Here is a 23,626-nt window from a genome sequence, read left to right as displayed (position 1 = left end):
GTTAATATGTCATTCTTCTTAGAAAAAGCAGTTGCATGAAAGTATCTGATTGCATTATTTTATTCTGTTTAAGAATTTCATGTATCTTACATTCAAGGTTTGTGTATTTGGATTGAGAGCTGGTTAAGAGGCCGGTAAAAGAGAGCACAGATAAGAGGTGAATACTCAAGCTTGGGTGATATTAGTGCAGGACCACAGGACTTCTGCTCTTCCTACTCTGGATCTGGAGGATATGGTTAATCAACTAGTCCAAGTCAGAGATGATTTCACGCAGACATGCAAGGTGTTACATGCAGATGGCATGTAATAAGATAATAGCTAACGCTGTAAGTTCCATGCTATCTTTGAAAAAAAGGCACAGGCATATATGGGACAATGTGGGAATGGGACACAGAATGTAAGCATATACAGTTAAAGTAAAATATTTAAATCGAGGCATGTTAGGTATAAATTGTACAACACACTAGTGAAATCTTATTTAGAATATTGTGTTTAGCTTTGATCACAGTGTTAGTGCTGCTCTGACATCAGTCCAGAGAAGAATGACCTCACAGGTTTCAGGGCTTAAAGGAATTCTTACACTGACAGACTAAAGGTATTGTTCAATCTTAAAAAAGACAGGCAGCCCTGATTGAAGTGTTCAAAATCCTAAAGCACGCTGATAAAGCCAACTCCACAGATTTCTCTAGAATCAAATGTGAAAGCAGAAGACACGGAGGCGTGGGTTGTGAGAGTGTGGAACAGTCTGCCCAGCCCTGTGGCCAAGACCCTGACTTGTATACTGAGACAGCTGGACAAGATCGCCAGCTTGCTTAGACACAGCCCCAAAACAAGCAGATGCTCCAAATGGCCTCTCTCATCTGTTTACTTCCTTACAGTGCCTATAGAAAGTCTACACCCCCCTTGGACTTTTTCATGTTTTACTGTGTTACAGCATGATGGATTTAACTGAGAATATTTGACACTCATCAACAACAAAGTACTCTATAATGTCAAAGTGAAAAAAAATCCAGACATTTTACTAAATTAAAAATAATAAACAGAAATAGTTGAATGCATAAGTATTCACCCCCTAGCTTTGACACACCTAAATTACCTCTGAAGTGACCAACTCTCTTGTCCAAGTCACATAATTACTTGACTGGAGTCCGCCTGTGTGCAGCTGAGGTGTTTCACATGAAATCAGAATAAATACACCTGTGTCTGGGAGCTTCCCCACTTAGTGCATTTGCAAGGAAACACTACCCCATGAAGACCAAGGAACATTCCAAGCAGATCCGAGACAAGTTTCTTGAAAAATACAATTCAGGGAAAGGATATCAAAAATTTCCAAGGCACTGAATATACCTCAAAGCACAGTGAAGGCCATCATTAAAGAAAATAGGGAACAAGTGTGAATCTGTCCAGAACTGGCCATCCTCCAAAACTGAGTATCCAGGCAAGAAGGGCCATAGTAAGGGAGGCCACCAAGAGGCCTACGGCAACTCTAAAGGAGTTACAGTCCTCCATGACAGAGACGGGAGAAACTGCAGGAGACAACGATAGCGCACTTCATGAATCTGGCTTGTGTGGAAGGGTGGCAGGAAGGAAGCCTTTGTTGGGAAAAACCTATATCACATCTCAGCTGGAGTTTGCCCAAAGGCACATGAGAGACTCAACAATTTGGAGGAAGATTCAATGGTCTGATGAGAGCAAAATTAATTAATTTAAATTAATTAAATTAATTTAGTAAAATGTCTGGATTTATTTTCACTTGGACATTTTAGAGTACTTTGTGTTGATAAGTGGCATAAATTCTCAGTTAAATACATCAATACATAAATACACATTAAAATGTGAAAAGTCCAAGGGGGGGGTGTAGACTTTCTATAGGCACTGTACATACTGCCCTACATATTCCTCTGAGCTGTATAATACAGTAGGAGTAATGATCCAACTGACTCTTTATCACCGGATACAGTTTATTTGTGACTGATGTATATAACACTAAAAAACAGCATAGTTGAGAAAGCAGGACAAGCAGACAGGTCTTGAGCATGAAGGAATTGCCGATGACCACAGAAGAATGTACGAAGGTGGAGGAAAGCCCATGGTAAGGTCATCCAGAGCAGAGGAAGATGCCCCATGTCTTGTCTGTGTCTCTCCCAGTTCACACAGCAGGTGAGTGTGTTGTTTGTGGACAGTGGGCACGTGATGACTGCACTCCAAGAATCCAGTCTTAAGTCATCACCCTAAACAGAATGAACCACCGTGCAACTTTATTCTGTCCGTAGACATTTGTCATCATGGTATCAAAAACAAAAAGAAGATTTTTTTTTCTTCACACAGATAAAAGGTAGTTAGACTATATTGAAGTCACTAGACCATATTATTCTGTTTTAGTGTGTGCTAAACACATTTTTTTAAAAGATGTGGCACTTATTTGCAAAGTGCATTAACTTACACCCATTGCTACAGCTGGGAACTTTACTGGATCAACTCAGATGAAGGACAACAGCAGTGGCACAACTAGGATTTGAACCCACAACCTTCTTACTCAAGAGTCCAGAGTACTGACCACTGCTCCACAACACACCAGCCAGAAGCTTTATTAGGTTTGTGGCTAACACAAACATCAAGAGCAACTTGAGAAGGCACCACAAGTGTGATTAGAGTTCCGCTTTTTAATTTTTCCCCAGATAAGAAGGTTTTGTTTTCATTTTGGTTTCATTTCACAGATGCCACAAAGCATTGAGAGAAATGAGGATTCTTAAGAAGCTGCAAAGGAGCAAGTAATAGGTTTATTCCCTGCTGAAAAGAGAAGAGAGAAAACACAATGTTTCGGCTGTGAAGCACAAGCTACCCACCTGAACTACTTCTTAAGAAGCTGCAAGACAAAAGTTTTGCATTTATGAAATGCATACCTTTTGTGCAAAACTGTGGGTGCAAATATCCAATTCTTCATCATACACTTCTGCATTCTCCAGCCTCTTCTTCAGCTGTTTCCTTTGATATGACTTGTCAAGGTTAAAAACATAATATTGAAAGAAGAACCTCTGACACGCCCCCAGGCAGATGTTTCTGTCTGGTCTGAAATGAAACTCTGTGAATTTCCAGCGTTTCAGCTGTGTGTTTTGAGAGCACGTTACCACATTCCTCACAATCAGCCACAAACTGACTTAAACAATAAAGTTTAGTTTGGAACTAAAGCCCCCTCTGTCCTTCTGTCCAGAAATAAAACTACTCTGCCTTGTGACCCTATCAAGGAAAATAACATGCTTACATAAATGAAGGTGGATACAGCAGTGTGGAACAAAAATGTGAAGAGCTTTGCATGTAACCTGTAACTAGAATCAATACATTGACACACTTGCATGGCCTTTGACCCTCAGATATGACTGGCCGACGTCAGCATAACTTGATGAACTGTCCATCAATTCTATTATGAAATCACCGAAGAGATTTAAGGATAAAGGCTTACAGAACTACATATTCCTGGGTGCACTAGCAAAAACAAAACCATTCTGTGGAGCACTAGCTCTGGAGGTGAGGCGTCGGCTTCGGAAAGAAGAGCGAGGGCGCCCCCTAGCGCTGAAGCAGCACACTCGCAGCTCCCTTTCAAATGCGGTTAGGGAAACGAGGCTCAGTTTTTTACGTCGATGTTTTTACGGTACCTGTAATCAGTACGGTCAGATCGAGTATTTTTCCATTAATGAGGAAATGTGAATGCGGAAAATGTGGTCACCAATTGGCGAAATCACAAATATCGACGTATTTTCTGTATATGTGTTCGATAGCTCACTGTGGCCCTGCAGTGCAAAATAAAAAGAGCCGAATTTTGAGACGGTTACTTTTTAAGGATCTTACAAGTGGGCAACAGCTCATCTGCCCCACCAGCGTGCAGACCAAGAGTATTGCATCTCAGCGCGAAATGCGCCACCTGCTTGACACCTCCCGATTCGCATGTCGCTCAATTTCTCTCCATCTTCGGTTTTCGTGTCACTGTTTTGTTGTTGTGACCGACTGGACCACTATACAGTATATGCCACATTCTTTAACCTTTTATTATCCGTAGTATGCATTTTTTTTCCTGCGATTGGTTTTAAGGCTCATATTAAAGCTGACCGCTAGCGAAATTCACAGCGGAGCAGAAAAATGAAACCAGCCGAATAAAGAATCGAAAAGGGGACATTGAAATTCAAAGCTTGAACTCGTCTGAAAATACCAAGCATTTTATTGGGATGCTCGCAAGATACACCTTTCTCTGACGGCTGAGACTATCTGACCCCTTGGACATTAAAGATCCCAAGCCTGGTGTAAGAGTTAACTCCACTGTGCTGGCTAAAGTCCACTTAGGACTTGTAATATCTGGCCTTCCTCAAATTTCCTCTTAATCCATTTAGTGAATCAATTTCTCACGTCTTCTGCTGTCTGGGTATCACCCAGGTGGGACTACAGTGCAGTGCATATGTTAAAGTGCTTTAGGACCTTTCGAGATTATATAAATGCAGATAATTGTTATGTCACAAAAAATGTTCAGTTAGCGCCACCTGTTGACTTTCTAACGAGGTGATCGATTGCAGCCATCAAGCAAACAATCGATGAATTAAAGTCCCAACACGGGCTAAGGCATCCCCCAGATACAGGTTTATATAAAGTTGAAAACCGAAAACAACCTTAGATTCGATTTTGAGGTTAAAATAATGAATTCCGCTTATCCTATCACAAAGGGGTTTGTTTTTTATTTGCACTGGTATTCAACGTTACAACACAATCGTGTGAAAGAAACACAATACTCGTACATTACTGTTACCATCAGTAATCAGGTTAGAAAAAAAGAGACCAATACTGATATTTGTTTTGAAGAAAAAGATGTTATGTTAAGTTTCGGCCCCATCGAAAACAATACTAAAATATCGTTTGTCATAAATTTAATTATTATGATGGCACATTATTATATACATAAAATGAAGCGGTCTGGGAAGAATCCTATGTTTGAGCATTTTAAAATGGATGTAAAGGAATATCTACAGACTACTTAATTTGTTTAAACTTTTTTCATAATTTGAATTTATTTTGTAATATGCACCCCTGACGATATTTTTGTCTTGAAATGTTAAATGTACTCTTGTTTGTATTGTACTTTTTTGTTATTGTTTACGCATAAATAACAAAAAAAGGAATCAGGTTAGAGTGGGGAACTGCGTTACATGGCGTTTACTGCCCCATGTCTTCATTCCCAGGCGACTGCAGGAGAGAGGCCTCCGCAGCGACACTGCCCGCCGGACGAGCGCCTCTCCAGCGCTGAATGCGCTCGGTTACCGTGTCGCCCGGCCGCCGGAGCCCCGGGCAAGCGAGAAGGAATGACGTGGATGGAGTCGCCTGCAGGGATCGGGAGTCTCTGTGGCGTTACTTTCATGCTTGGATTTGTGTACCGGAGTTAAAACCCAACTCCTCCCTTGATTGCGCGCACACACACACACGTATTGTTATTTGTGGACACAGCACTGTTTGCTCAGTAAACAAAATGGGTACCTTTTAAAAACAACGCAGGCGTTTAAGGATCGCGAAATCATGCGCACCGGACAAACGTGTGCCTGGACAAACGACCCCGCTATCGGTTCAATTCAATTCAAGACGCTTTATTGGCATGACCGATGCGTACAATCAGTGTTACCCAAAGCAAATAAAAATACAATTAGCATGAAACAAAACAAAAAAATACAAATTAAATAAATTGTACAGACATTTACAACAAAGTCATATCATAAACTGATCTCTACCCCCCTGCCTCCGCACCTGCACTGTAGTTTCCAGCCGCCTCACCCGGGGAGCTCAGGTGTCAGGGAAAAAAAAATGAACGTGTCCGATCCACGGAGCTCCATGGCCGCGTTTTACGTGTTTCAAAGATTCCACAGGCAACAGTGGGGAAACAGTCTCGGGAGTGGGAGAGGGGGGGGAGTGCGTGTAATTAGGATTTCCACCTATCCCCCACGTAAACAAGTCGCACACCGTTTCCCGTCCATTTTGGACGCGATTCGACAGCCTCCCCCCCTCCCAGACTTAACTCGCTCAGCCGGCGAGTCACGGCGCCGCTCCTTCCTCTCCACGGCATTGACGTGCCGCGTTACATCACTGGCCTTGGAGTGAATCATCGCTGGAGCCGGGATGCTGCGCACATAGCTGTACCATCACAGCGATTTGAAAAGACGAGGTTTCTCGGAAATCCTTGAGTTCTGCATGATGGAGGAAATATTGCGGAAACTACAGAAGGACGCCTCGGGAAATAAGCACAAGGCGATCAGAGACGCCTGCGCTCTAGCCTGCGGTAAGTAATGCGCGGCGCACCTGTCCTGCTCCGGTTGAGCCCAGAAATGTGGAGCCGCTGCCTGCGAGATAAACACAGCCTCTCGCTCCGTGTCACTCCACGGTCGGTCCAGACGCCGTATCGCGGAAGCACAGGCGTGCTCATGTTTCTCTGTCTTCACCAGCTGTTTAATTGTCTTGACTGGAATGTGGACATGTCACACCACGACAGTTTGGGCAAAGGAAAGCAATTGAGTGGAAAGGGACGTTAACGCAAATTACCCAGCAGAGCAAGAATGATACCTGTATTACAGAACTCCGCCCCTCCCCCCACAGTCTTGCTGTAATGTAAACCCCGTATAAACATAATATAGATAAAACTGTACATTTCTGTCATTTATATGCTATATAAAATATGCACTGTCTGTATGTTCCTTCAGATTAAATGCCTAATACGGTTTTATTCTTCCCTCAATACTTTACAGAATGTTGTTCACCTAACAATTTTCAGACTGATTTTCAGGTGCACTCCAGGGAGCTGCGTGCAAAGTAGATCTTGTATTCAACGATTTTCCTCTTTTTGGAAAAACGAACCAATATATTGACGCGGTATTTCGTCTCATACTAGAGATTCGGGGCGCTGCTATTGAGCTGAAAACAAATCTTTATAATGGTTTCATCTTGTCGCAAAAGTGAAGAAAAAGTTGTGTCTTTGTATTACCTAAAGTGAAATGGTAAATATTTAGAGTTGAATTTTAAATAATATCCGGCGGATAGCAGTTCTGTCAGTGGATTGCATCAACAGCAGGAGCGCATTCACTCACTAGCGCCAGTCTTGGACCGCTTGCTGTTAATTTATGTGAGACAGTGCAGGTCTGCTCCTGGGGTGTGGGAAACCAGTCCTAAATGACCACTTCACCCTGAACCTCAGAATACCTAACGATATAAGCTGTGATAGACAAGGCAAGTTAGTCTGAGGCTTTCACCCAAGCCTGTGAGTCTCCCCAATACGCTGTGGGCGGTGTTCCAGAATTTCATCGTCTGGACACCCTTTAGCATTAAAAAAAAAATACATTGCTATAAAAAATAAGTGGTTGGTTGTACTATATTCAAGATGTGAAAAGCCCACGATGAGGTCATTGTATACAAACAGCTGCCTGCTGATTAACAAGCCTGCCACACTGATATAATATACTGATGGTCACTCCTCTCTCCCCTTCTGTGCTGTAGTGTCAACCCGCGTGTGTTGTGAGACGGGATGTAGACTTTACATTCCTTAAACAGAGTTGTAGCACAGAGCTTGAATATTAAGTGGAATTTCCCGATTGCCTGTCTCTTCCATTCAAAAACTGACTTCAGGCTGAAGGTAGTAGTAAAGATAAGATCACTTTATTGGCCCTTTACAATTTTTTGCATTAGGAATTTATTTTCACATACCCCAGCTTGCTCTCCATGAGGCACACAGGCATACAGACAGGGAGAGAGAAGCTTGGGGTCAGAGATTTATACAGCGCCCCTGGAGCAGCTGGGGTTAAGGGCCTTGCTCAGCGGTCCAAGGGAGGAAGATTCCTCTGCTGGCCACAGGATTTGAACCGGCAACCTTCAAGCCACAGGTGGAGATCCTGAGCCACAGAGCCACCGCTCTGCCCAAAATAAGCTTTGTCACAAAAGCACAGTCCTGTTAAACATCTAGCTGTTCACTGACTGGACACCATTTCTAAGTGTTAAATATTTCTGGAATTTCTTTCAGCAATCCGGTGCCACAAGTGTCTGTCAGCAGCGTGCCAGTAAAGTGCGATGGTAACTGGTGACCTGTCTTATCTCTTCGGCCCAGGATTAGAGCAAGGGGTTACTTTGAGATAAGCAAGCAATCAGTTTGGAGCTGTAATGTTGAATAAAAAGGGAAACTGCCTTCTGTCAATTTTGGAACGTGGTATTGCTTTCAAAATGTCACACGGAAATGTTCTTAGTCAAAGGGTAAGGTATAGTGGTTCCACCATGACAGATCGCAATGTGTACAGAGTGTGATGGGCAGTTATTTACAGTTCATACAGCTTCTTGTCATCTACGTCTTTGGTCAGATAATGACAACATGTGCCAAAGGAGTTTTCTTCCCTCAGCATATTATCATGAGTATTATTTGATTTGTGGGGGATGTCCATTTAGGAGCTTGAAAATGCTCTCTGACATTTAAAAAAACTCACAACAAAATCCTTTTTCGTGTGGTGCTGTACATTGCTCCCTGAATACCTTTGTGGACTCGGAGTCTAGAATCCTCGCAGTGGAAATTTCCCAGAAATATTCTGAGTGTCTTCCTCCATTAATCACCGTAAAGACCAGCTCTCTTACTGCGTCGCCTGTGTTTACGACTCTGGTGGTTGGCAACACAAGTGCAAAAAGTCTTTGCTGTGAAGGTTTTGCTACCAGGAATCCACTGGGTCCACTCGTAGAAGGATCTGATTCCTGCACATCGGTTTCCATCTGAAGGGATGCTGAATCGGTACAGGACCCCGTTCAGAGTGCAGGCCTGGTTTTGGTGTCATGTGATTTCTGTTTTACATGTGGGCTGGGATGAGCAAGCTGCAAACACGATTCTACAGGAGTAACGTTAATTGATTACACAAGGACATGTGGGAGACTGTAACGGGCTAGGTAGCCCTGCTGTTGAAGATGTTGCCCTAGATTCCTTTGTGAAATGTCTAGATCAGGTTCTTAAAGGAATGAGGCACTAGCAATCCAATAAGTTAAATGCACTTTTCCTTTTCTTATATCTTCTGTCCAGTGGTTTGCTGGGTGCCAGTGAGCTGGCAGTGAGATATGCATCAGTCTTTCCCTCAGTGTGCCCACAGTGTGAAGAGAAGCCGGTTGTTTACATCAGTGGAAGAGTGTACATTGTGCTCACCCCGCCCCTGCTGGGCTGAGAGCTGTGTGTGTGTTGTTAACGGGCTGGCTTTTCCCAAATAAAAAGGGTGAGATGTCAGTATGTCTCCCTAACACGCATCAGTATAACGCATTTGTGTTTTTCTTTCTGTAACCCTACAGAAACGCTTGAAGCTCATAATGGATCGGTCAAAGTTCAGCCATCTCAGCTAAGGTAAGACAACGGAGACCTCGACAGTGTTGAAGGACAGTGCACAGCGCTGTTATGTGTCTGCCGGTGTAGTTTTGCTGTAGTGAGCTCTGAGCACGGCCTGCTTGTAATGTGTGATGTTTTCAGGGAGCTCTTGCGCTGGAAACTGATGATAATAGTATCACAGTCAAATATTCTAATGAGCGAACTTGAAATAAGCTGCAAATGAGCTGATATGTTTAAAGATGTTTAATTTGCTTCCGTAGCAGTGTTTAGAGAGACAAAAGACTCGCTAAGTGTTTTTTCTAGAGTAAGAGTTTGTGCACTTTGTGTTCAGGTTTGCTACTCATAGTGGAATTGAGGGAGAAATTGGCATAAAAACACATCCGGTGTTTCGTACTTTGTTTGCATTTAGCATGGCTCCCCTGTCTGAGGCTGGGCAGGCTGCTAACCCCTCTCCCTCCTCGCTGCTGAGACGAGTGAGCTGGGGAGATGGTGCAAGGCAGTCAGTGGGGAGCTGGGGGGGTCTGGGGTGTGAGAGAGAGGCGTGCAGGGAAGACCTGGGTGCGAGACTTATATATGCAGGCGAGTGGAAGTGTGCGAGAGTAGGATCTAACCTTCTGCTCCCAAACTCCTGCTATAAAAGCCGTTTATCTCCTGGCAGAGCTTCACAGATCAGTTGAGATTTGTCTGTGCATGACCAAGGGAACCCGTTTTTGAAGAAGCTGTTGCTGCTCGTGAGTGGGACCTTCCCGCAAGCTCTGCTCATGAACAGGGGTGGCAGTTCTGTTGCCCAGCAGCTGCTGGTCCTGTGGGTGGCAGCTGAAGAAGGGTGGCAGTGAGAGGGTCCAGTGTGGGCTGATCAGTTGAATACACCACAGCGCAGAAGTCTGTTCCCTGCCAGGCCGATGCACACTGTCCTTGTGCTTTCCATGCCTCATTAGTATCTCTTAATTAAGCTAGTCAGGTGACCTGACTACAAGGTTGGAGAACACTCATCAATTTTCAGCTCTGTGAGGCTGTGACAGAGCCCGGTCAGCAATCAGCAGCCTCCAGGCCACTAGCTAGCATGACTGAGGGAAGCTACAAGCAACAGGAACCTGTGAAAGACTTTAGCAAAATGAAATGTGTTGTTTCATTAATGCTGTGGCAGGGCATTGGCATGTCCATATATTGTATTGTTGCTTTTGACTAGCAACAGTCAAACCTGGGAATTGTTTTTGTCTTTTGTGTAAAGACTTTAGGCGATGGCGTTTAAGCAGAGGCTCCCAGCGTAACTCAATGGATCTGCCTGCAACTGAGATTAAATCTATTGCTTGAGGTGCTGCTTGCATTAATTACTTTAATTAACACGATTTAATGATTTGGCTGGGCACTAGAGGTGTTGCATTTTAATCCATAGCTTTGCATGCAATTCTGTTTTCTCTATCCATTCTTGCGATCAGTTAGTTAATATATCTGCTCCTAGGAACAGAAACACTACAGGGCAATAGAAAACCTGGCAATATGGCCATGGCTAGCAGCACAGAGGTTATAACCACCAGGTGACTTTCACTGTGCAGGTACAGTAATTGCCTGTGTTGTGAAATGTGTGCTTAAAATGTCTTAAGTGTTAATTCCTTGATTGTATATATGAATAAGAGAAAACAAAATATACTGCCTACACAGCAGAGAGATACACCAAGTGAACAGGGGCTTAGATACTAAAAGGAATGCTTGTTCTATCTACATTTCCCATCACATAGACGTAGCCTTTGTAAGCCACATCATGAGTGTGGGGGGCTGAGATTCACTTGTCCATATTCAGGAGAATAGATGAACATCAGACAGTCCTTCGTAACACCATAGATTGCCATAGATTGTCTGATGAAGACAAAGACATCCTTTCGTAAGAGAGGTTGCTGCTGACTGCATGCTGGATACTCCCCTTTTCAGTGTCCACTGGAAACTGCAGCAGCCAGATTCAGGGCAATCTGAAAGTCTGATCAGTTGCAATATCCAGGAGCGTCAGCAGACTTATTACACCCAAGGGCACAAGCACCAGATGGGTTCTAAGTCAACAGTGCCTGGACTGGCCTTCTGAATAGTTAGTGCTGTTCTGTTTCTGTCTCCTGTGACGAGCTGTTTCATAAACGTGCTACATGCTTCCTTGCATGGGAAGCTATAGTATGATGTTGGGTTATGAAGGGAAAAAAGGGATTCTAAAAACTACCTACATGAATATTTGTGATAAAAAAGTGAGTAATAGCATGCATTGGTATGTTGATATGAAACTCTCTGAAATGCTGGAAGACCAGAAGAAACAAAGAGATGTCCATTGACATTAAGCACCGTTTTTGAACATTGCTCATCGCAGAAGAGGATTGTGCTTCCCACAGATCCCACCCACACAGACGCCTACTCTGCCAGAGATGGGTGAACAAGGGCATGATGGGATTTTGCAAAGCATCCTGCTGAGCAAGTCCCGTTCTCAAGATAAATATTCAAGCTGAGGCGCATAATCCTGCTTTTCAGCTGCTCTATCTAAATACACAAAAGCAGTTGTGGGTGGCATATGGGATATCAGTTTTTTTACTCCAGCACCCTTCCCTTTTATCTATTAAGAATTTTTGCTTTCTAGCTTTTATTTGTAATCATTGATTGTTGCAGAAGCGGGTAATGCATTCTCCCATAGCACAACAACCAAAAGGGAGAATTTAAGTCCTGCATGGCAGGAAACATTTTCTGCTTTGGCAGCCAGGAGCAGAAACGTCAAGACATTAACTCCCACTGCTTCCAAATGCAGAATGACTGATAAGAGGAAAAAGGAAATTGCTCTGGTGATCCCCTGTCACTGCCTTCCCTGTAACATGCACGACCCTGGAATTCAGTGCAGTGTGAGCTCTGGGCCTCCCATCAACAGAAGCCTTTATTTTTCCTCTTTGGCACCTGTGCCATTTGTTCTTTGAAAGCTGCGAGTCTCCATGGCAGTGGAAAAGGGATTCCATTCTCGCCTGCCGTAGTCACGCACGGCACACGCCGCTGGGTGCACGCTCCAGTTCGTTTGCCATATTTCAGTGACGCTTAAAACACCAGAGTCGGCGTTTCTCACCCTGGTGAGCTACCTGACTCAGAGCCCCGCTGAGCCAGGGTCTGTGAGGCAGACAGCTGCGTGATGTGAAAAGTAGAAAGGGTGTCTTAAATTTTCCTTCTGAGTGGCACATGGGTCAGATGAGGAAAAACACTTCTGGACACACCATTGCAGTCGAGACACACTGGTACAGTTTTTTTACAGTTTTTTTTTTTACCTTAGTGTCGGCATCAAAGTGAATTCACTTAGCCTTTTTTTTGTAAGCTATGTATATGTAGATATGTATGTTCTTACGTATTTTATCACGGTATCCATGTTCCTCATTTTTGTCATGAAGTGCACAGTGAAGAGGGTCCCCTGGAGACGCCTGTTCTCCGAGTTGTTTTTTGCTGTTATTCATGGAGGTACGTGGGAAGCCACAGAGGCAGATTCCCCCCAGAGCTGCCAGAAATGAGTCCTGCGGAGGCAGCTGAGTCACTCTTCCGAGCTGCTGACGAATCTTCTGATCTGTGAATCTTCTCTCGCGAGTGGCCCGGTCTCCTGCTGCCTCACAGCACGAGGTGACACAGGGACATCGGGTCGGTCGGGCCCGGTGGCAGGGGGTCCCTGGCCTCTCGTTCGGGGGGGCGCTGGGAGCTTGTGTGCGTGTGTGTGAGGGGGCAAACGTCATGTCAGACTGCAGCTCCGCAGAGAGATGATAGTGATGCCTGCGGCCCACAGGACTCCATCTTGTTCAGTTGACATGTTCTGGAATAGAAAGATATCAGAATATTTCATAAAAATGTTTGTTCTTTAGTGTGAGAGGACAGAAATCTCTACCACAAATTGCTGTTTACAGAACCTGTAAACGCTGTTTAATGGCAGCTTTTAGCTTCCTAGAGCTTGTTACCCAGTGGAGATGTGGCCTCTTATACTAGGCTGTGGGGGTGTGGAACAAGCTGCCCAGGACACTGCTGGATGAGCTCCTGGAATCAATTGAATACTAACTACCAAACAGGCTAGATGGGCCAAATTAACTCCTCTCGTTCACAACCTTTCTTTTGTCCTTCTTGACTTTCTGCTCAGACAGAGCAACAGTGAGCAGCCACATGATAGTTTTACTGATCGATTCATCTGAGCTGTGGTGTCATCCTTACTTACGCCAAGAGAGGAGTTATCTGCCAGACCTCTCCGTCTCTCTGCCGAATCCTTGCTCAATCCTGACAGACTGTTTGATGTGCTTACAGCAGCTGCCAGAGGTTGAAAAGGTCTGGCATTTTTAGATCATATTGGGAAATTCTCCCCACTTTCCCTTGGGATCAAAGGTCAAGCTTCACCCCGTTTTTTTTTTAAATCTCGTCACTTCCAAAGCACACTTTTTAAGATCACTTTATCGGCCATATACAATTTTTTGCATTAGGAATTTGTCTTTTCACAGCTTGCTCTCCATGAGACACACAGACAGGGAGAGAGACGCTTGGGGTCAGAGTGCAGGGTCAGCCGTTTATATGACGCCCCTGCAGCAGCTGGGGTTAAGGGCCTTGCTCAGGGGCCCAACGGAGTAGGATTCCTCTGCCGGCTGTGGGATACGAACCAGAACCTTCCAGCCACAGGCAGAGATCCTGAGCCACAGAGCCACCCTACCGCCCCCAAAATTATTTAACCCAATAATTTTCACTTTCCTCTCATCTCTTTATCTGACTGCATCGTTGCAGCTGACACCTCATGGTCGGTGAGCAAACATTGTACTTTATTAGTATTTTATCCTGAAGTGCAAAGCAGTAGTGTTCCATCAGAGGCGGCTTGCTGTGCCTGATGTGAAGTAGGCTCACAGTCTAAGACCCAGTTCATTGTCAGGAAGAGAGTTCCCGAGATGGCGGCCATGTGGTCACCCCAGCTGGATTCTTCTGGCATTAAGGAAATCATTTCCCACGACCGATCCAAGCTTAATTTCTCCTCCTCCCTCTGATACTCTCTTTGCCTGTTGATATGAGATAGCCTGTCTAGTCCATTAGTGTCAGCTTAAAGCGGTTTGTGTAATTGAGTGTTGTTTTGATGTGTGCACGGTCTTACATCTGGTATTTAATTATGTACAAGGACTAGACCTCGACAAAGAGTGGCTGCAATGCATATTGGCCCTAATTAGGCATTTTTGCATCCTTCATTCATGACCGAATTAATGTCAGGTTTGCAAGGGTGTTTAATAAGGCACTTTTGGGGGATGAAAACCATCACATCAGAATGCAGAAGGAATTATGAGGATGCTCTATTTTATCAATTAAGGGCTTGAGGTTGAAGTCTCAATTTCTTTTGCCTTTCCTGTCGCCAGTTAAGGTTTCCCCCAGGCAGCCTCTCTCCTGATCTCCTCTGGGCAGCTTCGTTATGAGCGGGAGAGGCATCAGCGATGAGAGGCAGTGAGTGGCAGCTGTGCAGGAAGGGAGAGGCAGTAGGGCTGGAGAGTCAGGCAGGGCAATGAATGGGGACCTGCTAAGGTGTCCCAGGTCTCTGTCTCATCAGCAGGATAACACTGAGCTGAGGTGTGAAACCTGTCTCATAGAATATCACTCAGCCTTAACTAGCCCAATTTAATGCTTCTCCAAGGAGGAAGAGTTTTTATAACTTCAAGAGTTGGGAAACCCTGGTCTGTAACCTTCACGGTTACAGCTTTGCTTCTGGACTTTCTTAACCCTTGTTTTTTCAACACAGAACAAATATGTGCAATTTTCCCTTTTCTGTTTTTTTGACTCCCACTCTTTCCATGCTGCATTCATCCCACCACTACACCCCACACACAAGGGAGGATGGCAGAGAACTCACTGGTGCCCTCTACTATTCCTGTCTCACCACCTCCTCTATCTCTGGCTGGTCTAAAAGTGACAGAGGGAGTTTTATTCGCAAAGTTTGTTTTTTTCCTCCGCTAACTAGTTTAAAGGAATTTAAGAAAGCTTTAAACATGCCTGTCTAGAAGTAACCGGTTTTAATTTGGAAGAGCCAACTCAAGAGTGCGGTTTTTGTTTATAAGATAAGATGTGTATTTACAGTTGGAAAACGCGGGATAATTTCTGCTCCTTTCCTGGTGGGAAAGAGGGTCAGAGCAAGAGTGTTTTCCTGATCCGAGGAAAGCAGTTCCTTTCCCAGGGAGCACAGCCAGTGTTTGCAGCTGAACCACATAAAAAGTCAGACAGTAGCTCACGATTAACGGCTAGACCGACCACGTCAACCATCTTGCCTCCACGGTTTGGGTAAGTGGGTGGGTTTGTGCTCTGATTCATGTTTGCCTTGCAGAGACCCTGGGTGTTGTGCACAGGGAACCCTCTGGGTTCGGCACAGTGCGAGAGCCGTTCCTCCTTCAAAGACTTGATTTAATGCAGTTTCCAGTGATATTGCTCACTCCCAAACTTAAGAAATAAGTATCTTTTATAGCTTGTGAGCCAGCTGACCCATCAATCATTTCCTTTAATAATAATGAATTAATTGCATCGTTTTCCATTGTCTCAATTGAATTAATGAATGCAGAGTGCAGTGTTCATTTTAGAAAAATGTTCAATAGATGGTTGAAACGTGTACTTTCTCTGCTACTGGGAGGTTGGAGAGGACTGGGATGGGCTTATTATCATTATTTGATTTTTGCTTCCTGGTGATGACTTTTGTTTTTCATATAAGATCAAGTTTTTGTGCTCATGGCAGGAAGCCGCAGTCCACATCGCCTGGCCTGAGCTCTTTGGGGCAGTGGGGATGAGAGTGAGCTGTTCCCAGGTCTCTAAGTGTGTTCTCTGTTCTGGTCCCTTAGAGAGAGATGCCTGCTCCCTCTCAGGCTGGCCCTGGAGTCGAGGAATGTCAGGCTGGCCCAGAGCGCCCTCGCAGGAATGCAGGTGCCCATTTCAAATGGTTTTATCTCAGGGGAAACCGCGCCACGTCAGGCTGCACTGGGAGTGTGATCGTGTTGACACCCATCAGCCACCCTTGTAATGGTGCAGAGAAAAATGAAGATTCCTCGTGCCTCTGTGTGATTAGTGTAGTGTTGTAGGAGTGCGGAGACACTGTCACTTCTAGAAACTAAAAAACTAGAAACTTTTTTTCTCATTCCTTTCTCTGGTAATGTGGATCACTATCATTTTAAAAAAAAAACACTATAGATTGGTACAGTAAGTTGTGCCTGGCTCGTTTCTCTCTGTGCCTGGGCTCTGCTTGAGGCATCGGTACTTTGTGTGAACATGGTGATATGAAATGTGGCCTCTACAGTGTAGATATGAAGTTGTATTATAGCAGGAGAACTGATCTTGTAACATAACATAGATAGATAGATACTTTATTGATCCCGTGAGGGAAATTGCAGTGCAACAGCAGCTTAACACAGACAACACAGCCGCAGTGTAACAAATTATATAATAATAGTGCAATACATACAATACAAGACATGGCCATGAAGATAAAGCTTCATACATATAGGAATATATTTCAGTCTTTAGGTCCTTGCCTCAACTTTGTATATTCTGTATATATGCAGAAAAAAAACTGGTCTTACATAATGCCATTTATAGTTTTCTTGGTAATTTATCTAAGAGAATACAGAGGAAAGATCTTGCACATCATAAAGCATCTTTACAGTTGTGCTAATTAAGATTCCATTTGTCTCCGTGTGTTTATGTAATGACTGTAATTAAGTGAAAGCCAACAATGACAGCATTCACGCCTGTTGCTCTGTTCCTTAATTCTGATGGAAAAGTAACATTAATTCTCCACATAAAGATTTCTTTTTTATTTTTTTTATTAATTTTACAAATGGAAATCTCAAGCGTGATGTCAGTACCCAGGTATTTCCAACTTGTCTGTGGCCATTAAACAACCACAAAAGAGAGGTTTAAAGTCTGTTTTAAATGTAGTGGCCTTGGCTGCCCTCACCAGGACAGCTGCACTGAGGTAGGATGGGTGGACAGACGGAGGGGAAAGGTAACTTGATGTGTGTCGGGAACGTGATGTGGCAGCCCGTCGAGGAAGCCCAGTGACGTGCTGTTGTCCTGGCTTTGCGCAGAAGATTCTGAGTGAGGAGAGGTTTGTCTCCATGGAGACGGAGGCCGCGGAGAAGCAGCTGTTGGCTCAGACGCTGGACGCTGTGAGAGTGACGCCCTTCCTCCATGAGGACCTGCAGGTGGAAGTCATGAAGGTAAGGGCTGCCCAGCACTTAACAGGGAAAACCGCTGGATGTTACGCAGTCAGGATCGACGGGCTCATACTAGGATGGGAGATAGCTAGGAAATGAAGTGAATCCTGAAAGGGATGTCGACACACCAGTAGGTGGCAGTCTTCAGCGTCTATGCTATGTAGACGTATACAGGTCTGTGCATGCACACATGGGTGCTCTGCACTGAGAATATATGTACAACAGGAGCTTTGAAACTCCAGTATTGAATCACTGGAAATACAGCACTGTATGCTCATACTTCCACATCGTATACTGTAGGAATGGGACATTTCCAGCTAGTTAGTAATATCCTCTTGAATTCCTCACTCAGTGATGTATTTATTAATATCTGCGCTGCCATAATGTCACAAACTTTTAGAAAACTACTCTCCGTTCAGTTTGCACCTTGCTAAGTCCCTTCCCTTGCTAGAATAGTTTAACTCCTTAGAAGTGTACTGGATGAGAGAATCCATTGATTTACAGTGGAGGAAGTTGTTGTTGTTTTTTCAGGAGTTTCTTGCAGTTTCTGAAATATTTTAACGTTATGGTGTCATGGAAACATAGACAATTAGTGACGACTCGCTGACAGGTCTTAAGTGATAATTGACTTGGTGCCACAGGCACACGGTTTGAAACACTGCCAATGTAGGTGCCATCAGTCCTCATTTCCCTCGCTGTGCATGCTTTGTAAAACGGATTGTCGTGCTGGCAGAGTGCACTGGGTACTTCCTGTCTTTACTACTTACCTTGGACTTTACCACACAAAGTTAGTTTCCAACAAATTACTGCTGATTACAGACCTTCAAAGCTGTTTGTTCCATTGTAAAATTCGTTTTAACAGCTTTCTGTGTTAAGCAGCACAGTATGTAAATCCAGTACAACAGAACTCAGTTGTGTGTATCAAATGAAATCTGTTCATCTTTTCAGAACTTACACTGGCCTACTGTCTCTTGCTCGGTCTCCTTCTTTCAAATGTTGGAGAGTATAGTTTAGAAAATGGGCAGCAGACTTTATTCTGGAGCATCCACACTCCTGGCTGATGTCCATTCCCTTTAATTAATCAAACTAGTTAACAGTTTGTCCCTAATATTATAAAATCCTAAGCAGTTACATTGTTGCAGCCTGGCATTCAGTGTTGCGTTATCCTGTTCTGCCAGGACTCTTCAATGCATTGCTGCCCTTAGTGAATAATGGAAGAGCTCTGGACTGTCTCCAAGCCCTGTGACAGCCAGACTCCAGCCTGCTCAATCGTTGAGCTATAGATGGTTCAGCCAGTGGCACAGTTGTTGTGAGCGCTGGGCACCATGCCATTGACCTGAGACTTCATGCCAGCCAGCCATGTCCGCCCAGCAGGGATGCACCCTTTCTGATCCAGTAATGCTTACATCAAGTGTCATTGTGACACATGTACAGGACACACATTTCTGTACATTTCTCTAACTACAATGACAGATGGGCGAGCTTTGAAGCCTCTTTTTTTGCTATAACTTGTTTTGCACGGCTGCCTTTTGCACGCTGGCTAAGCTTTGATATTATCGGAGCCTTGGTTGTCTGAAACGCGTACCAGACTCTGTTGAACCCTTTTTTTTCTGCCCTCTTAAAAGGGATGTCCTACGAAATTCATCTGTTGCTTAACAGATATTTTGCAAAGCTCCTTGTGACTGGAAAGTCATTTCCAGAAGCTGTAAAATGAAATTTTTAACTAGCTTTTCCAACCCTTTCCTGGAGCGAGTCTGCCACAAGAGCAAACCAGTTTTTGTAGTATATGGCTACAAACCACCCTCCAAAAGTGCTAATAAGCCAGAAAGTCAAGAATTTACTGGACAAAATGGGGTAGTTATTTTAGCCTCTGCACGTAGTATACTGAGACCTAAAGTAGCACTTGTACTGACAGTGATAGAAACTGGAGTTTCAGAGAACATGGTGCACAGGAGACCACTCCTCTGATTTTGTTTCTACATTAATAGTAATACTATCAGTGTTGACAGGAGCCTTGAAGTTTATCCTTGCGCTGACTGTAAATTAGCGTGTTGACGAAGCTGTGAAACTCTCATCAGCATTGCTTGTGACATGTACTTGTTAAAATCAGGCTGTACCGCTCTTGTTTTTTTCCATCTGCTTTTGAAAGCAGCACAGCCAGGCATTCTGTACAACCCTGAGCCTGAAAACAGTAGCACAGAAGAAGCTTTTGAAATTTTCTGTAGGTATAGCAAGCAAGATGCTGAATTAAGGAAGCAGTCTTTAGGGTTTTTTTACCTGTTACTTCTCAAACCCACACAGGCAGGGCTCACAACGTCATCTGCTTATCATCTGACCTCTGGCTGTCATTATTCCTGCAGGTCCTGCTGTGCATAACATATTCCTCTACCTTTGAGATCAATGGGGACTCCATACTGAGAATTGCAGAGGTGAGTCTGTCATGAGATGGCGTTGAAGGGACAGTTGTGTGGAATCTGAATGCTTCTTGCCTGACGCACAGAGTGGTGTGGAATGTCTTTAGCAAGAACCCTTCTAATATCACACGTCCTTGGATATCCAACTTCCAGGTGTTCAGTAGAACTGGGGTGGGTGGGTGGTGAAAACTTTAAAAGTACGCCCAGCAGATTGCAGTGCTTGTTTCAGCCAAAAGCTAGTTGTCGTTAATGGGGAGAACTTCAAATAAGACCCTTCGCACTCTCCAGGTTAAAAGAAATTGTGCTGGAGTTTGTGTCGCTCTGAAATATCATATTGCTTTCGATTTTCTTAATGTCTTTACTTATTTGCTAACCCAGTTTTTCTCCCAGCTGCTTCTTTGCTGTTTGTTCGATTTTTCTGCTGTCAGTTTGTGAAACGAGCGATGAGGTGTAGCTGCCAGAGCTGAGAGTAGACCCCCCAGTTGTATTCTCCTCTGTACCTTGACAGGTGCTGGTGTCATGACTGCTTCCTGTTCCTCCGCCATTTCCATCTGTTCTTTTTAAATGAGTAATATTGATATTATTGTTTTCCTTGGTGTTTTGATTGAGACAACAGACACATTGACAGGCTCAGGAGCAGGTGCGTCTTTAGTAATGAACTTAAAATTCCTCAAAATATTGAGGGCTGCAGTCAAGATCGCCCATTCATCTGGGAGGAAAGGAAACGGACATGACAGTGTCCTTCGAGGAGCAGCCCGGATTATTATAAAGAACACGAGCAAAGATTCCAGCCTTTCAAGTGCACTGTCTGAGAGCTCTTTCATTACCCTGGGCTGAGTCCTCGGGGAGGGTAAATCCTGAGACGATCAAGACGTGTTTATGTTAATTGTTGTGGTTTAAAACTGCCTGAGCTTCTTCCCTAATGGAAGAGCTTGGAGGAATGAAACTGAGGCAGGAGGAAAGTTATGGGATGGCTCTGTTGTATGCAGTGATCATGGACAGGGTTTGGGAATTAGGATAGTGCGGATTCCTCGTGCTGCTTGCCCTAGATTATTGCTCATGGGGAAAATGCCAGGCTGAGAAAGAGTGTGAATTCCTTCATCCACTGAAGAACGCGTTCTGTATAAATCATAGTTTTATTGATGCTCAGCGCAGCCGTGGTTTGAGTCAAAAAAGAACAATTTCTGCCTTTATATAAATGCCTGTGTCTTTATAGACAGATATAAAATTGTCCCTTCAGGAATGGTAGTGTAAGGACTGTGATTGGCAGCCATTTTAGCGCTGGTGAAACAGGCTTGATCAAAGGCATATTGGTGGCATGTATCCCATAAAGGCATGTGAATACAGGTCAGGTGCAAAGTCTATGGTAATGCACAGGCTAAAGGGAGTCTCACCAAAGGGCCTTATTTTAAGATCTTAGTCAGACTTGGGATAAAAATATTATCGTTAATTTATTTGTCCTAGGTCATGTTTTTGAGAACTCGTATTGTGGGACACAGGCTTCGAATGGACCTTGCTCAGTGCGGCCCAGCTCAGAGAAGCCTTCCTCTGCTGCCCCCCAGTTGTGGCATTCACCACTGCAGTGCTGAAGAAGGGCACACTTACATCCGTCATGACGATTCTGAACTGAACATCGAAGCGTAGTATTTTTCACAGACAAAGCAAAATAGAAAAACAATATATTAAGTAATTATACTTATTTTTTTCTGCAGTAAGGCAGTAGGACCTTTAAGGTAAAATGCATTTTTTTTAAAGGTCAACTCTTTTGCTGTTGTTCACGAGTCTGTATTAATTCCCCATGAGGTGTAAGGTTCCTGGGAGCTGGTCGTCATTCCCAGCCTGTGCTGTGGTAGTTTTTGCAATGCTCTCATTATGAGCTTGCTCTTTTAAATAGCAGTCTGACACTCTTCTGCTGCTTGGGACACCATTTGAAATCTGCCCCAGCAGCCTTCTCTGTGTAAAAAAAACAGTTGGGCCTTTTCCTGAAAATGTCAGCTGCCACTGCCACCAGTTTTATGCTGTCTTTGAATTATTCAGCTGATGCCCATTTCAGTCATGAATCCATCTCATTTATAATGAATTTGGTTTAAGATATTTTTTTCGTGTAACATTTAAATGCTCTCATGAACTAATCTTGCACAGTAGAGCACAGAATATTAAGAAGTGAACAATGCAAAACAATGAATACCTTACTATAAGGAATACCCCTGGTCTTCCTCACAGCATAACTTTGGAATGCTTGGGCGGTTTTTCCAAGATTATTTAAGCATTTTAGGGAGCAATATATCACCTAAATCACAGACGTGCAGTTTCACCGACTTTAGCAGAGCAGATTGGAGAAATTATCCCTGTTGTTTTTCTGATAGTGTTCATGTTCTAATCATCTTGGATATATTTCAAATGTATGCGATACTCATACATCTGAACTCTCTAGAAGATTAATATTAGTTATCAACAGTGGAGTAGTAGTAGAGGAGTTTATTGTCATATGTACTGTACATGTACATTGGAATTCTTAATCGCGCCGATCTCTCAGGACATACACAGTACAACAGACAACACCACACAGTGTAGACAGTACATTGCAAACATAATAAATGATAACAATAGATGATTAATAATAAACAGCTGGAGAGAGCGATGAATATGTGGTAGTGAAAAACACGTGGTAGTCCATGCAAAAAGTGTGTAGTGCAAAGTTGCATTGAGTTCTGAGACAACTTAATATCTTCATAATACAATATAATTCTACTGTATTCTTCAACATCATATGTCATATCTTTAATATCTTCAGAGGTATGTGTTATCATAGGGGAAAATGTGCAGGACAAGCCACCTGAAAAAAACCCAAGTTAAACAATGACCTTCTAAGCTGATTAACACTTAAAGGATTTATGATGATCTATTGTTTGGGACTGAATTAGGCGGAACTGAATGATATAATAATTAGGCTAGGTCCCTTTTCTACTTCATTATTTTCCCAGGATGTACAGGAGCTCGCTCTTTGCTTTCAGAGTTATTATTATCCATGAGCAGATTCTCGTTATCCATTACCACATGGACAGGATAACGAGACCTTTTATTATCCTGATGGATTTCATTTCGGCACTGTTGTGACACCCTGCATGTCTAATAAGACGAAACATCTTCTTAGATGTTGTTTTGCTGCAGCAGCCTTTGGTTTCCTACACCACAGCAGGACGCTCACTTTAGTCTTCCTCTGATATTGTGCGATTCTCTCATATAAACTGGCCACGTTCCTTTTAGCACGATCAAATGGCTACAACCTGCCTTCCCCCCACCCTCCATTTCTCTATATAGTTGCATATATAGATAAGATAAGATCACTTTATTAGCCATATACAAGTTCTTGCATTAGGAATTCATCTTTTCACATACCCCAACTTGCTCTCCATGAGGCACACAGACAGGGAGAGAGAAGCTGGGGGTCAGAGTGCAGGGTTAGCCATTTATACGGCGCCCCTGGAACAGTTGGGGTGAAGGGCCTTGCTCAGGGGCCCAACAGAGTAGGATTCCTCTGCTGGCCGCGGGATTTGAACTGGCAACCTTCCAGTCACAGGCTCAGATCCTTAGCCCCAGAGCCACCGCTCCGCCCCAGAGATATATGGAGGGGACCCTCGTTTTTT

The 23,626-nt window shown here is 43.8% G+C and overlaps 1 protein-coding gene across 1 annotated transcript in view; it reads left to right on the top strand.

Annotated features, from left to right (window-relative positions):
• Positions 1-5,853: 5,853 nt before the first annotated feature.
• Positions 5,854-23,626, top strand: part of arfgef3 (ARFGEF family member 3) — a 57,974-nt gene continuing 40,201 nt past the window's right edge. The window contains exons 1-5 of the mRNA XM_069179798.1: positions 5,854-6,307; positions 9,328-9,379; positions 16,195-16,276; positions 17,437-17,568; positions 19,926-19,994. Of these exons, the coding sequence (XP_069035899.1) occupies positions 6,220-6,307; positions 9,328-9,379; positions 16,195-16,276; positions 17,437-17,568; positions 19,926-19,994 (423 nt within the window). The 5' untranslated portion in view covers positions 5,854-6,219. The remainder of the gene's footprint in view (positions 6,308-9,327; positions 9,380-16,194; positions 16,277-17,436; positions 17,569-19,925; positions 19,995-23,626) is intronic.

The sequence above is a fragment of the Lepisosteus oculatus genome, chromosome 17, assembly GCF_040954835.1.
Source record: "Lepisosteus oculatus isolate fLepOcu1 chromosome 17, fLepOcu1.hap2, whole genome shotgun sequence".
In the NCBI taxonomy this organism is placed as follows: Eukaryota; Metazoa; Chordata; class Actinopteri; order Semionotiformes; family Lepisosteidae; genus Lepisosteus; species Lepisosteus oculatus.
Note: the sequence above shows the minus strand (reverse complement) of the source record. Positions and strands in the feature narration are given on the sequence as shown.